The 16,415-nt window shown below is 41.8% G+C and overlaps 1 protein-coding gene across 1 annotated transcript in view; it reads right to left on the reverse strand.

The window, feature by feature from the left end:
* The window catches only part of uacab (uveal autoantigen with coiled-coil domains and ankyrin repeats b), a 37,739-nt gene extending 26,331 nt beyond the window's left edge, over window positions 1-11,408 (reverse strand). Inside the window, 1 exon segment of the mRNA XM_048263128.1 lies at window positions 11,023-11,408. Coding sequence (XP_048119085.1) covers window positions 11,023-11,070 — 48 coding nt within the window. The 5' untranslated portion in view covers window positions 11,071-11,408.
* Between the last annotated feature and the right edge of the window lie 5,007 nt (window positions 11,409-16,415).

Below are 16,415 nucleotides of genomic sequence, written 5' to 3' on the forward strand. Positions count from 1 at the left end.
AGGTCTGAGCAATTAAAAAGTCAACACAAGTTAGTCAGAGGCTACATTCATTGTTTTGCACATTTATGATGTCATCACCAAAAGTAGGTTATTTGTTTTAACAAAACTATTTGGTAGTATTTTTAAACTACAAAAATACACACATATAAAAGTATTTTGATACAAAATACTATTTTGTATTTGAAATTTTAAATACGTATCAGAAATACTGCCCATCACTGCCTGTTGGCTTCAGCAAATCGAGCTAGGTAGCACCGATTTTTTGGTGTGTTTGTGTTTGTCAATTTTGATCCAATTTGACTGCTTTGCTATGTTGTCCACCGAAAATTTCTACCAGCCCACCCAAATATGATAGGCTAGAACCAGCCCTGGGTTAGTAACATAATATACAGAATGGTGTGTGTGTGGGTAACAGAATGCCCAGTTCTTCATTCATCTAGGCTTCATTGGTTGCCTGAGGACAGCTCCATCATGTCCTGGTAATGACCACAAAACAGCCCCAGGGTGGGCTGCTGTTCAGCCCAATCTGACTGGTGAGCTCTGTTGCCCCTTGCCCCTAACCAGGCTATGCCCAATAAATTCCAACATTATAAAGTTGGTGGTTGTAGTCTTTAGAATGTAAAAGAAATGTTCTTTGGACATGTGGCTTTTGGACATGTCAAAGTCAGGGGAAACGAGAGGCAGGGGAGGGCAGAGACAGAGTGTCAGACGCACACAGAGAAAGCGAGAGGGCCAGGCACACACTCCTTCCTCTCCTGGGAGGAAGCGGAGCCCTGGAGGTCCCCAGTGACCGTCCAATTTCACAGCCATGTGTCCGGCCAGCTGCCCAGCTGCAGCCAGACAGCAGTCCACTCGGCCAGTCCAATGTGACCTCTGGCCTGGAGGTCATGCCACCTCCCTGCTACCCCCTTACTTCCGACAGCAGGTTGGAGCTCGAGGGATCCACTTTCTGCTGACCCCGCTAACCTTTTTCCTATTTGGTCCACACACACACACACACACACACACACACACACAAAAAAAGCCATGGTGAGCTCTGGCACACTCTACATGGGATGGACAACTTGAGTGCTATGAACTGTGCTGCCACCAACCATACATGCTGAGAACTGCAAACGTCCCAAACAAAAGTTACAAAACAGAGTTAATAATTCACTGTTTACATAGCATTTTCTGGTTAATAACTTTGTGCACAGAAAGTAAAGTACGAACGCATAGTGAGGCCATATAAAATGTATGAATAGTGCCACAAAGAAAATAAAAACAACTACACACAGAATACAGAACACAGGGGCCACTGCTGAATTTTACAGGCCGCACTAAGCCAGATCCTCTCAGGACATCCACACTACTCCAGTGAATTAGACTGGGAGAGAACTTTTGCATAAAACACAATAAAAGCAGCAGATGACCTGACACCCGTGACCAAGAGTTGGAATCGACAGTCGAGGTTATCTGATTAAACCCTCTCTCGATAAAAAAAAACAAAAACACATTGATTTTATTCATTACAAACACAGGGCGAGACTTCAAAAAACACTTTGTTTTTCTCTTCAGAACATGATCCAGCACAAAAGAATCCATTTCAAACAACTCCAGCACAAACAACCCCCCAACCCCCCTTTGGGTTTCACAGAGGAAGTTGTAAATTTGAGATCACGACCGCAAAACCCGTACTGCATTTTAATATAAGCTCTGCCTCCAAAACGCATAGAGCAGGCAGTCATTCCTTTCTAAACCTCAACCTCAATAACTCAAAACGCCGTTCCCTGCGATTCAACACGTTCACATATCTGAAAATATCTCCCAAATATCAAAACATTGCAATACTAGTCTGAAACCGCATCCAAGCATACTCATGGAACATTGTGTTGAAACAAAAGAAATGATAACAAAAGGCAAATGTGCCACACATTAAGTCCAAAAACAATCCAAAAAAAGAACAACATTTAAACCAAAATTCCTCTCGTGTTTGGAATAGCATTAACATGACCTTACGCCTACTCTCTCGGTTATTCACCCCCTTTCACAGGGTCCCCTGACCAATAAAATCCCCAAACCCCCAAGCGTGATTGTGACCTCACTGGCACGTTTTAATTCCGCGGCCGCAATAACAGTGTCCCTCACGGGGACTATGAAAACAGACCGGCTTATTGGTTTTGGCAGGCGGGAGTGGCATATTGTTCCAGCTGGCTTGCTGACATGCATTTGTGGAGAGGGTTTACTTTACCCCTGTGCTGTGCTGTGCTGTGCTGCAGTGGAGAACGCGGCCCAGTGGGCCAAGAACGGAGGGGGACTGGACTGGCTGTCCAGCAACAAAAACACTCGGCACTGTTCCAGCAAAGTCGAGCGCAACCCGCGCTCATAACGCTGGACAGACGCCACACGCAGCAAGCTATAGGTGTAGTCTATGAGCAGGAACGTGTCTGGACCATGACGTGAGTTTCTGGATGGAGAGAACTAGTGGCAAAGTCGGTGAAATGAGGTGAACCCGTGTCAACAGTGTGAAGTGTTGAAAGCGCTATCAGAGCGTCGAGAGAGTTTCTGTGGTCTGTGAAAACAGGGTGGAGACTGAAAGGTGTATGTCTGTGTCACCACTCGCTCACTCACACTCTCTCTCTCTCTGTGTGTGTGTGTGTGGGTGGGTGGGTGTACTCTCTCTCTCTCTCTCTCTCTGTGTGTGTGTGCGTGGGTGTGTGTACACCCACTCTGAGCATAAGCACTGCTGTAAATCTGCCTCCTCAGCCCAGCAACATTCCAGTAAAGCCCCAAGCATGGCAAGCTCAGGCTTGTGCGAAGATGTCACCCCACCCTTAACTCACCACTGACTCAGAGGGGCCGTCTCTGCCTGTCTCATGTGCTCCCTCTCCTTTTTTGGAGAAAAGTCAAGGAATATAATGGAAGATTTCTGGTTCACTGTTGTTTGAGTCATGGAACAGAGATCTACTACAGTATACCTGTCTATTAAGAGCAAACCACTCTGCAGTACCCTGCCTTACCTCTGGAGGGCAGTAGTTAGAAAAGACAACAGAAAGGTCTGATAACTGCTTCTGAATAATTTCATAACTGTGAGCTGCTTACCTCAGGCACATTATTATTCAAAAGATTTGCTGAAAAGGACAAAAAATGACAAAATGAAAAGGACAAAAAATCCTGGCAGACTTGCTGGATGCTGGTATATTACAGTAATACATTTCCCATGGTGTTTCTCCAGTGAGAGGTTCTCAGGGGAAGCGACGACTTCTCACATGGCTCATGAGTCTCTGGCTGAGCAGCCGGGAAATCCCTTCTTAAATAACTTTCGATTAGAGTGATGGAATCTTTTCATTTTACCCCAGAGGAGTTGGGGGTTGCGGCCCAGTCATGAGTCTTGATCCCTGCGCGACAGCGTATTCTGTCGAGTTCCTGTGGCGTGAGGCGTTCTGGGCTCAGCCCCGGATGTGTGACCCTGTACGCTGTGGCTCAGGCGAGGGGCCACGGGTAAATCTCCCATGATTGCCATGACTCGTCTCCACAAACCCCCTCACCCACGAACATGCCTGCGCGCACACAGCCCCTATCGGGCCCGAGAACAAAACAAGCACGGACGCAACATGTCACAACAATAAAGGCTGCTGACGGCTACTGTTGGCTCAGCGGGTAGTGGCTAGCGGATGCTAGACTTTGATGATGTTTAGATGCCATGTTGAATCAGCACCATTGAGTGGGAGTATGAGGAATGAATCATGTGTGATCTTCGTCATCCAACGCACTATATAAGCCTGCTCTGTTTTTATGAATAGATTTTTTTGCGCAAAAATTAGTCAATTTCACTTCACTATCACTACATTTTTTTCAGAGACGTCTTGAAAAAAGAAAACAACTCAAGAAAACTGATTTTATGTTCCAGGCGCTTTCAAAAGCAGACAGTGGGAAACCCATTTAGAGTGTCAAATAGCATTTCACAATCTGTACACTGCGCACGGAGTGTTTTGCATTATGGTTTGTGCATATCATTATCTCAGGGTTTCCATTCATCTTGCCTCCCACTGCGCAGGGTGATGTTACTGCACCATAAGTCATCCCATTCGACTGGCTTAGCTTATTCTCCGCTCCAGCTCGCATTAAATAAAAACTAATCTTCTTCAGCCTTACATATACAAACTGGTAAGGCGCATCAAAGCAAAGGAAATTTTCAAACGTCACCTCTGATTCAACATGGAATCTACAAGAAAACCACTGACTGATAAGATCTGACATACAACCTGTATGAAGCACTTTTTAATCTTTTTTTTTTTACATTTTTTAAAGAGCAACCTGTTGAAACACGGAAGCTGCAGAGGGCATGCGGACTGGTCAAGACCTTCTGAAACGCCTGCATTGTGGCTGTAGGTGATGACGTCCTCGCTCAAGCAAAATGTGTTTTTAACGGCCTCTCCCGAGCAGCCAATCTGCTCTCTTACACAATGGCTCTTGTCGGTACACGCGGGGAGGCCGCCAACAGCGCGCCCTGCCAAGTGCATTCCACAGGATATCAGTATCTGTGGGCACAATTCATTGGCCTCCATTTTGGGCTCCTCCCACCCCGGGCTTCTTTTGGTATTTCAGAGTCCATTTACATGCCAGAGTAAACGGTGAAAGAAGGCCTGCCAATGAATGCAACAGTTGATCAAACGCGTTGAAACGCATCAGGCTTTGTCATAATAACTGCCATGTGCGGTTTCTCTTGCATGCAAATGAAGAAACAGGCGTAATAAGCAACATTGTTTTACTAATAAAAAAGGATCAGCTTCTTGACCTTGTGATTCAGCAAGGAGAGGTGAGAGTTTTGGTTTTTTCCGAAGCACATATCTAAAGATAGCATTTCCAAGGAGAAATGTCAACTTTGGTTCAAGGTCATTCTGTGACTACTCTAACCCTTTCATATTCCCTACTGAGAGCCAGCCCCAAACTGAAACAAAAAAGATGAACTCATTCCACTTCCACTGAGTAGGCTACATTCTTGCTCTCCAAGTACTCCACATTCCTGCAACCTGGGACACAGCCATCATGCATAATTCTGGACTTCCCATAGTATGCTTGTAAGTCCTGCTTAGTTCATTGCAGAAAAGCAAGAGAAAACTCAAAAAAGTAGTCAAATATGATACAATAAAACGAGGCACTGCGTCTGGAGCCAAACAGAAACTTAAGAGAGCTTTTAACTGAGCATGGCAAACAGTTTGAAGGAAAAGTAAAAGTAGCGAAGTGTTTTCTAACGAGGCCTAAGGAGGGCCGGCCTTGTGTGCCAGTGTAAGCTCCAGGGTGTGAGGACTTTCAGTGCCAGAGCACTGGCCCATGGCAGCCAAGAACTCCTGGGTTCTTTCTAAGACACCACGGGGTTGCAGATCACAGTCACAGGAATTGAGGAGCAGAGGAGAGGAGGAGGAGGAAGAGCAGAGGACTTATGGATAACTTGAGGGTTAGAATAGATCACCTGACAAAGTCAACCAAGGTGCATTGTGTGTGTGTGTGTGTGGGGGCGGACAGAAAGATGAATGGAACTGCCCGGACAACTTCCTCCATTTGAGAGCTTAAATATTTTTACATCTTTAAACATATTTCAAAAGCCTAAACGCTGCCTGAAGTCTACATGATTTAAGCTACTTAGTGGCTACCAGCAGCTTTTAATTGTGTAGCTTCAACCTGACCATGCCCGGAAGATCAAAAATTCAGCTTAGAATTAAATCTAGGTTCAATTACAGACACATTCCCAGAGGGCTCTTTCCACAAGATACCTTTCTCCCTGTATAAGTATGCAATAGACATGTTTCTGATTAGGGAAAGTGACGGTGAAGGGGAGAAGATCTATTCTAATCATGTTAGTTGCCTGCTTAGTTAATGTCAAAGTCGTGTTTCAATCACTTTGGGCAAAACAGAAACCCTGGCTTTGCCCACTTAACAGGGAAGTGACATACAAAGAAGAGTTTGCGTATACGTGTTGCTATAAACTGGCCAGAAAATCCAATAATCAATAATGCGTAGAAACCCACCTACCTTCCTACGTAGACACAAAGTCTGAGAGAACAAAATCAACTTTTCCGTAGCAACAGGCTGTAACAATCTGATCATTTACCAAAATGAAAAAATAAATAAGTCCTGTTTTTTACTGATCTGTTTTAAATATAACTGTAGTGTCCATTTAAATAGAACTGTAGTAGTAATAGACTAATACCAATTTACTCAAATGTAGCCTACTTTCTCATCCAAAAGAACCTCTTGTGTGTTTTAAAACACAGACTCGATAAGACAAAGGTTTGAATCAGCATATCACAGCATTCTTCTTTTTCTGGTGATTCAGTGTTCTGGTTCATCCACGTAACTGGTTAATTAACAAGCGGGAATTCCTCATTTCTTGAATTTGACATTCATGTGATCATTTAGAGTAAGTCGTTTATGGTTATTTAAAATCTAAGAGAAGCCGGAGACAGTTATGTTATGTACACTAATTGAAGCAAGATGCAATATCTACCTGGGCTGACAAAAAAGGCTCTACCTTTTCCCACTCTTTTCAAAGCTATTCTGTTGCTCTCCCTGCCATGAGAGAACATCATGAAGATTACATGACAGGAATGCAATAACTGGCCCACTCCCTTCCCTCTTTGGTCTGCTCACAAAACAACCTTGAAACGTTAGACTTTTCACCTTCCCGGCGGGGAGCGACGGTTTCCTTGCTTTGCATTTCCCAGTGTAAACTGACTCCCAACCTCCACAGCAAGCATCACTCTCTGGCATTTTTCTGCCCACGAGTCCTCCTGGGGAGGGGACAGCAGATCACATTCCCCGGGTGGTGGTGGATGGAGGATGGGCTAGTAGACAAGATGGCCTGTATTTAGCCTGAGCTTCCTGGTTCCATACAATTGTACATTTGAATAACGAGAGGTGAGGTGAGGTTCTGTGATTAAAAGACATTAGAAAGCCATGCACAACACCCACTATCTAAATCTAGTAAACGTCTGAGACTCTGTACCCCAAGTATATCCAAGTGTATTAATCAAGCTTATCTTAATGACTACAGACCACCATCAAGCAGCTTAATGTCATCATTCCCATTTCTCAGTCTCCATCATGAAAGCAGCGAGTACATCTTGATATTAATATGCACAGAGTGCAGAGCATTAGCTGGCAGCTCAGTCATTCAGATGGCTTACTCAGTGGCAAGATAAAGCATTCACTCCCCTGAGTGTCTATGCGCTTGTTTTCTGAAACACACGGCCTTTCTCTCAGGCTTTCCCTAAGCCCCTTCTAAAAGCTCTGGCAGAGCAATGGCGCCAAACTGTGACTTTCATTCAGCCGTGTCTGTGTGTTTTACGTACATGATGTACATAAAGCCATAACGACTCATGATTCTGCACACTCCTAGTTCAGCAAAGACCAGGCTAGCAAGCAGTACTTTTCCATAATGAAGGATGGCCCATTATGTGATTCTGAATAATAATAATAATAATAATACATTTAGTTTATAAGCGCCTTTCAAGGTTCATGGACGTTATACTTCTGTAATGGCAGAATATTTGCTACTTATATCCTGGATTCATTCTTTACGCTTTCAAGCTATACAAAGTTTGGCGGTCCTAGATCAATTAACTATAGGACTGTCAAAACAGTTGGATTAATATTCTATTAAATCTAAGTAAAGGCATGGTAGGATTTCATAGACCACAGACAACACACATGACTGAAAAATGAAACAATAAAAACTGTATTTTCAGTTCTCAAATAACAAAAATCCCCTTGGCCTCGGATGACCAAAGTGTCAGTGCATCACTGAAGAATGATTGAGACAACTGCGACAGCACATTTTGATGGTGGAACAGGACAACCTTCTGTAACTCCTTTAGGAGTGTGGCCCCAGTGACGTGCAGTGCTGACGAAGCTGGACCGAGCTCCCACAGCGGCACGGTGCAGGAATGGGGGCTTTTATCCACGGTGCATTCACATCCTCAGTAATCCCAGGCCCTTTACTCATGCTAGGATAACCTTCAATCCACATTGTCCGACTTTTCCAAGCACTCTGGGGGCCCACCCTTGGTGCAGTCGAGCCTTTCAACCAAACAATGCAACTCCACAAGGAGCCCCATGGCTTCTGGCCTGGCCGAGCAGCTCAGATGATCGATATACAGCAGCAACAGCAGGATGACAAGACAAAACGCATCAGCTGAGGGGAAACTTCCAGCATCTCCAGCCAAGAATAAAGGGCCGTTTACACCAGGAACGACAACTATGCAGATAACTACAACTATAACGATATGAGCGTCCACACTAACCAACACACTGTTTCTCCTCCTATTGATGAATTTGATATCTAAAATTTTATGCATTCTGATTAGCTGTCAGCTTTTTATTGTTCTCAAAATCCCTCTGAAAGTGATCTCCAATGATATTGTTCTTCATGTCATTACTGTTATAGTTTATGTATATAGTGGACGCGGTCATTCATATTTTTTTCATACTTTTTCGCTTTACTTTTTAATTTAAGGTCAGAGTGACCCAAGGGTCCTTGTGGAGTGGGTCAACTCGTATCCAAATGCGCTCACAAGTAGGAACTGACTACTGATTCACTTTCATACTCATGGATCACTTGGATGAGAGAGAAGAATGTGTGATTACTGAAATTGTGACAGGACGATACAAGTGAGATGTTGCTGGGTACAGGTGAACGGTTTACCTCCAAAACAGCATGCCTAAAGAAAAGTTTAGTTTATACCTAACCTACAATCCAGCTGAAAATGGATTAATGCCTTGAGAAAACACATACTGTATCGCTTTTGTAGAAAGGAAGTCTTCCTCATTCCCCAGCCAGAGGAGGCATTTGTTCGATATGTGAAACAATATAACATGGAGGATTATCTCCGCGTGGCTGCAGGGGCTGTGTTGTGCCCTTGATACTCAGGGCGACCTTATTGTGTGCATAAATCCCAACAGGTCCGGCCAGGGTGTGGCGGGTCCCAGAGAACAGGGCTGAGGTTTTAATACAAACACAATCCGCCTTTCCCTGACTCAACAACAGACACTCACCTCCGTCTGCAGGTCACAACAACCCCCGCCAAACCCCTGACAACAGCCAGTAGGGCGTTTAGCCTTTATGTAACGACAACACTACCCTCAGGCGTCTAGATGGAAGTTTTCTTTACTGGAAAAACTCATCTGCTAACTTGCCCCAAACACGCAACCTCAAAAACCTACACAACCACCTAAACCTATCACCTACCACAGGTAACTTTTAACCAAAACAAAAGGATTAAGTAGAGTTTCAACGGATTAAGTAGAGTTTGGGAAAGTTATATACACAGTCACAAAATGCCTGTTTTTGTTTGCATCATCATGTCTTACATTTTGATATGCAGGACAACAGCAGAGCTTAATTGGGTGAAAACCTCGCCACTGATCTGATTTAAATAACATAGATAAACAGATTTGTTTCTTATTCATACAAAACCAAAAATAATTAAGCGAATAGTATTTAAACTGTAAATCCATCAAATGTAGAATATATATTTCCCCTGTGGAACTTATTGCACAACCAAATATTGTACGTGGTTAGGAAAGGACAATCTATTCTTCAGTCCTACTCCATGTCGGCATAGTTGCTCTCTGAGGATACAGATTAATTTCTCTTCACTCTTTCAAAACATTGAACACTTCTGTGTAAAACACAATGTAGTTTCCAAACAATGTGTATCATAAATCACAATGTGACTCGTAATCCTTGTAAATGGGGTTTATTCACTCCCACACTGAAGATGCAGCACCATGCAGTGACAATCTACCTGGGACAGAACTAGTGTGAGGTATAAATTCACATTTAATAAATGTAAATAAATAATTAAAAAAAATAGTACTGACTATGGTCAGTACACCACATTACAATTCAGTGCACTAATTCCGAGGTGATTAGCCTCGTAGTTACTCATAATAGAATGTAGCCTAGTCAGTTCACAACAGACATTCATTTTAACTGGTCAAACATTTCCATATCATGCTTTGAATGATGTAAAGTAGGCTCAGCATAGGCCTACAATAGAGTAAGGCATCTTTTTATAGTATCCAATAATTCATTTTATTCATGAACATGAAGCTCTTCATTCACTGTATTTGTTCATCACAGTGATATAGTATAGTAGTAGTAGGCTATAGTAGCAATAATTTCTGCATTCAGGAGAATTGAATAAGTAGCCTAGCCTATTTAGTTCCTTCTGATGGTTTAACCTATTAGAGGGATTCTTCCTTTAAATACTAAAAATGATAACTCAACTTGTCAGGTGGCCTCTCAGTAACCCACAAACCACCACTCCACACAAGGTTTCTTTCTCATGGTAATTAGAAGCCTGTAAAAGCACCAGGCAGCTGAAGCTCTGAAAGGACTGAGCTGAATCTTAATAGGAAAGCTTTTATGTGGCATGATTATTTTAAGGTTAAAATTCCATCCAAAGTGTTGGCTACACCAGAAAGTTTCATGTAAACATAACTGTTTAGCCCATCTAGCATTCAGCAAAAAATAATCAAAAGCTCCCATGTACCATGCTACAATGCACCTTAAATGTACAATTGAGTTTAACATGATCACTCCTCAAATGAGTAGCCTATGTTTATGCATAAACTCTTTTACATATTGGAATATGACATGACAAAAAATAGCCTGTCATTTACGTATGAATATATGTAGCCTACAGAGTTTTGATTGTTTGGCTTTCATTAGTCATATAGCCTAACCAAAGTGTCCAAATGGCTACATGAACCTAACGCCCTTGCCCCAAGAGCGCTCAAAAACCTGAATAACTCCAATACAATCCACAGGGACTGAAAATGATAGGCTATCTTGACACCTCAGTAACGCACTAATAAAAACATCGTTTTCAAATAAAATGGAATGGTGTAGGCTTCGATTTGTGAATCTGACAGTGTTCTTACAAACCGACAGCTAGGGTTTCTGATATTAACGTTACGCGAAGTTTCAGTGATTGCTGGTGAAAAAGACTTAACTGAAAAAGAAAAAAGTCTACTTACAGTGATGGTAACTTCGTGCTTTTTCAGGCGGTACTTTAAACTCTTCATCGTTGCGGCTTCGCTGCGTTGTAAAAGTCAGTAACGTTGTTACAGTAGACAATATCAAGTAGGCTTAAGTTCTATCTAAGGCTTAGGTTAGGCTACTAGTGTTAATTGACTTTTTTCCCTCTCAAAATACAATGATTTTCACCTGACGCATAACTACAAACTCTGGACCTGTTGCATGATTGACAAATCACTAAACTAATCCAATGCCGGTACAATTCACAGTGTTTACTACCTCACCAATCAAGTATTAGATGAGGAGGGACTTCCTCGCTGGCGGCTGGACGCTTTTTGCATGTAGCGCGAGGCCATGGGAACAACCTGCGGTCCTGTAGTGATGTGACGTCGTCCTTACCTGGAAGGGGCCGGACTCCGATGAGTGGGAGCATGTATTAGTTTTACTAAAGATCCTTGATTACTAGATCCGCTTGAACCCTCTCTGGTTTCACTGTAGTTAAAACGAACGACAAATAATATTAATCATTTTAAAAATATGCCGTTGTAAAAATTTATTTATTTATTTTTTTTTTTTAAAGCACAGCAGGCTATTGCATTCTATCATTGCGCTGATCCGCACTGCACTGAACACAAATAACCGTAGGCTAGTGGCCGAGGCATTTAACCTACTTTTAGTTTCTACATTGCATTATCAGTGCCTTATCGTTTTTTTTTTCTGACGGAACTGCAACTTTAAGTTGGATTCAGAGCCGAGAGGCGTGTTCATCAAAAAGTAGGCTATGTTAGCCTAACAAATGAGGAGCAAGCATTTTACGTTCTATTTTATTTATTTTAAATTCTAGGATACCTAGCATATTCTCAGAGTCAGAGCTTTGCCTAATGTGAACATTGAATCAGTGCACAAAGTTGCCCTGGGATATCGAGTTAATAAAGACAGTTGTTGCCCCCTTCTGGTTGTAGGTCAGATCTCCCCATTTCATTGATTGATTGCCAAATCGCAGGTTTCCTTTGCATTTGTGTCCAGTGAGATTGACGTTCAGTTTTGAAAGTAAGAAAACATAAGCTGTAAATGTTCTTCCATGAGATGGGGGCAGGGCACTGATCAGTGGGGCAGGCGTGCAAGTCCGTCTTTGTCCGTGCATGGCGCTCAAGGTCACCATAGCAACAAGGCTGCCATGGCTCTCCAGCGTGAATTAAACAGGGTTGCCAGATTGGAATTGGGCGGTTTTGCAATCTATTTTGCGGGCAAAAATGGGTTTGGGCGGGTGAATAGAAATTGGGCTGGTTTCGGATCAGTTCGGCGGGTTTTTGTAGCCGAAACACAGGCACTTCAGACCCTTCTTCCAGCGACCCTCTTTGGTCAGCAGGCAGCAGTCTCTCACTCACTCACTCACACACCCTCTGGCTGACGTGCCCCCTAAACTCACAACAGACACTCTCAGCTCACGTCACGTTATGTATCGAAACATGCATTCTAGCTATATAAATGGCAGTGCATGGTAGGCCTATTTCCATAACCGCGAGATAGCCTGCTTCACAATGACGGCAATTAGTTGTTAGATATTCATAGCAGACAGTAAAGCCCAGCAGTAATTTATCTAAAATAACACATATTAAGTACCATTCATGATGTTGTCAAATATTGAAGTTGTGGGAAGTTTAAGCTGTATTTTTCTTTTTCTTATTTTAAGCTGTAGGCCTATCATTTTCTCATTACAGTCAATCTCTTCATGAGGGTGCACACTGCTGAAAGATTACCTACGAGACAGGATGGACTTAGCCTACCCCTTCTTTCAGGGTTGATCAGGGGTGAAAGTAAGCCGGTACTGGCCGATACGGAGTACCACTAAAATATTTGGAGAGGGTATGCCGTACCGGAAAGAAAACTATACTGTCTCTGAAAAATATAGCACTTTCAGCATGACAACACAACTGCTAACGTCAAATTACCAGAAGCAACACGTTTCCCCCAAAATATATTTAATATACATCGTTCTGAACTGTATCTGAATTGTGTCTAAACCTCCCGTGCAGCTGGACAGACAACGAGCAAGCTATAGCGCGCATACAGTAGCCTACAGTAATTGCGCCAACGTGCACTGGTATCCAAAGTGTTTTAGCAGACGGACGTTTCTTGGAAAGTCTCCCAAATAAAAAAAACATGCAGGCTAAAGAAAAATATGTTGATGTTTCAATAGCCTATTCTGGTTTTATGTGTGCAGTGTTTCGCTGGAGAGACAGGAGACAGACAGTGCGTGTACGGCTTAACCAGATCTTGCGCAGCAATAATGAAAGTGTTTTAGCGGACAGAAGTATGTTGCAGTCTCCCAAATAAAAAGGCATGACTCAAAGAAACGTGTTTCATGATATACAGTAGCCTATAAAAAAAAAAATTGATTGGAAGTGGGAGCGAGCAGAGTAACTAGGTTAAATAAATAAATAAATGTTGAAATTAAGTGTTTGCAATTTATTCATAATCAAAAACAGATGCAGGTGGGTTAAAGAGTGATACTAGAGTGATAAGAAGTCCTAGTGAATGCTTGATAAGTAGACTATAATACAGTAAATAAACAAATGAATAAATAATAAATAATTAGGCTAAGTGAAATTTTCGGCGCGCGCTCTGGGCGCGCATTATAACTCTATATCATAGTACCACCAAGAAATAAAAACTACTTTCACCCCTGGGGTTGATGGATGTGCGCACAGGTCTTGCGCGAATGGCTTGACATAGGACTACGGCCCACGTTCCGTCCAGCCCGACAGTTGTTGAGTAAGTTTGACAAAGCCTACTAGAACTTTTTAATTGTTAACTTTTTAACAATTGCTCAAAGCGATTTTCACGAAGGGCCTAGGCCATAGGCCTATGTTTTTTGTGTAGAGATGGCCCGCCATGCATGAACGTTCTGCTTCTGCAAAGAGCGTACTGACACTGTCCTAAATAGCCTGTTCAGTGCGATTTTCATGAAAACTCTAGGCATAACTGTCTGTCTCAGAGAATAGATAGCGCCTATGTATTAATTAATTGTTCTAAATCACAGGTGTCAGACTCAAGTTTAACTCAAGCCTTTAGCCTACATTTGGGGTAGGCCTATGAAAATATTTTTTGTGTAGCCGAGTTGGCCCACCAGTTATGAACGCACTGCCTCTGCAAAGAGTCTATAATCAATGCGATTTTCATCTAATGTTATACAATATGCATGTGTCATGTTGCTATTATAAATAATTGAAATGTTGTTTTAGGCTATTTTGTATGTTCATATATCCACTCAATGTTTTTATGTTAGGCTAGCCTACTGAATGCTTTTGTTCCAAGCGTCTATTGACACAAACAGACTAATTGATAGTCTGTTTATTGCATTATTTTCCGTAACATAAGCTTATAAAAGAATCTGACTGAGGTCCGTGTAGCCAACTTTTCATTTGATGGAATATTGTTTCTGAAATTGGATAGGCTAAGTCGAAAAATGGGTAATTTAAAAGCTTGTGATTTCAATGTGTTTAACAAGGGCGGTTTTTTGTGCATTCTCGCGGTTTTTGACGAGGCTTTGGGCTGGAAAACCTTGCTGGCATCTGGCAACACTGGATAAATGTCATTGTTGCACGCAAGGCGTCGCTATGAAGAAAAGAGAACTTGATTATGCTACCAGAAAGCTGGAGCATGCATTATATTATAGGTACTATCTGTAATTAATCTCTCCGTTGTACTCCCTACTTTTGACACTATTTGAATCTGGCATGGCTTTCTTGACACTGTTTGTAGTGCTAGCTTATTGCTCAGCTGTGCTAAGGTCTGTCTCCATAGCCTTAACTTATAAGTTAACTGTTGTTAACAACTCATCAACTGCAGTAACGTTAGCCTAGCAGCATGCTGTGCTGTTATTGTTTTTTTCTGATACAGTTTACAATAACCTTGAGGTAGGCCTAAACAAACATAGCAAACTAGTGAACGTTTATGTTATGAGGCCTATTAGCCTTTTTAGGGGGGTTGGTTAACTTAACGATTTGCTGTACCGATCTTCTCCAGTGTATTGAAAGGTTGTTTGAATTATTTTTACCGTTGAATAAATATGCCACCCAAGTCATTGCTCCAGGAACCTCTCCTCTGGAATGCAGGGACCTGAAGATTGTTATAAGGCTTGAATAGCAGCATTCTGCCAGCAGAAACATGTTTGTTTGCTCCATTTTGTTTAAAACGTGAGCGTGAAAACTTAGTGTGTAAAACTAGTCCTTTAAGTTGTGTATGCTGTGGTAACTTTCAAAACGTAGGACTGACTATGATGTGCACTATTTGAACTGGATCCTGTTGATAATGGAGTCTATTTGGGAAGCTGAATCGCTGGATCTATGCTTATTGCCATAATGGCTCCGCCTTAACAATCTTTGCTGAAGAGTCCAAGTCTATCTTTTTCTGTCTATGGTCCAAGTCGATGGAGTTCAACTATTGACCTCAGGATGTTGATTTAGGAACAGCAGTGCTTGGGTCATGCTCACTGATCAGTGGTCCTGCTGTGGTAGATAAGGTTAAATAGTATTGATTTATTTTAAGTATAAATCCTGTTATACTTAAAAATACAGGAAATCCAATATCAGAACACTCAGATCAAGTATCGAGTATCAAACTAATACATTCTTACAGTCATGTTTTATATGGGGTGACGTCAGGTAAATTGGGACATCAGGTAAATGGGACAAATATGGTTTTACATCTTGGGCTCTTTAAATATTAGAAGGCAATAAGTAACTAATAATGTTATTATATGGTAACTACAAATGTCCTCTATTAGAAACTCTTGTCTGACATCTGAGGTCTGAGATTACAAGGACAGGTGTGGTTACAATATAAAAAAACACTGGACACAGAATTTGCAAGAACATCACCTGGCATGTTGAAGTTGGTTGATGGTGATAAGGGCACTGCAGCTAAAACCTTGATATAATCCAAAACATGCTTGTATGATGTGATATTTTATGAATTGTTTGGGTTATTGTCAAAATATTGTAACACCATACTTTTTTATGGAAAAGAATTGTTGTGACTTTCTGATGCATTAGGTAAATGGGGACAATTTTTCCATGTGAAATTGGCATGTTTATAAGCCACTGGGAGCCATAAAATCAAAAACCTTGTGCCACACATATATAGGCTAATGATTGTAGTAGTTTTGTCAGTTAAGAAATATTGAAAACTATTGAAGATGATGCAATGATTGTCACTATAGTCCAGATAAAAACATTATTATGTAGCTGTTAGTATGTAAGCTTACAGGTGGTTCTCAAAAAATTAGAATATTGTGGGAAAAGTTAATTTCCCCCTCCCCCTAATTTAGTTCAAAAAGTGGATCTTTCATATATCCTAGATTCATTAGATATCAAGTGAAATATTTCAA

Source organism: Alosa alosa, chromosome 14 (genome assembly GCF_017589495.1).
Source record: "Alosa alosa isolate M-15738 ecotype Scorff River chromosome 14, AALO_Geno_1.1, whole genome shotgun sequence".
NCBI lineage: Eukaryota > Metazoa > Chordata > Actinopteri > Clupeiformes > Clupeidae > Alosa > Alosa alosa.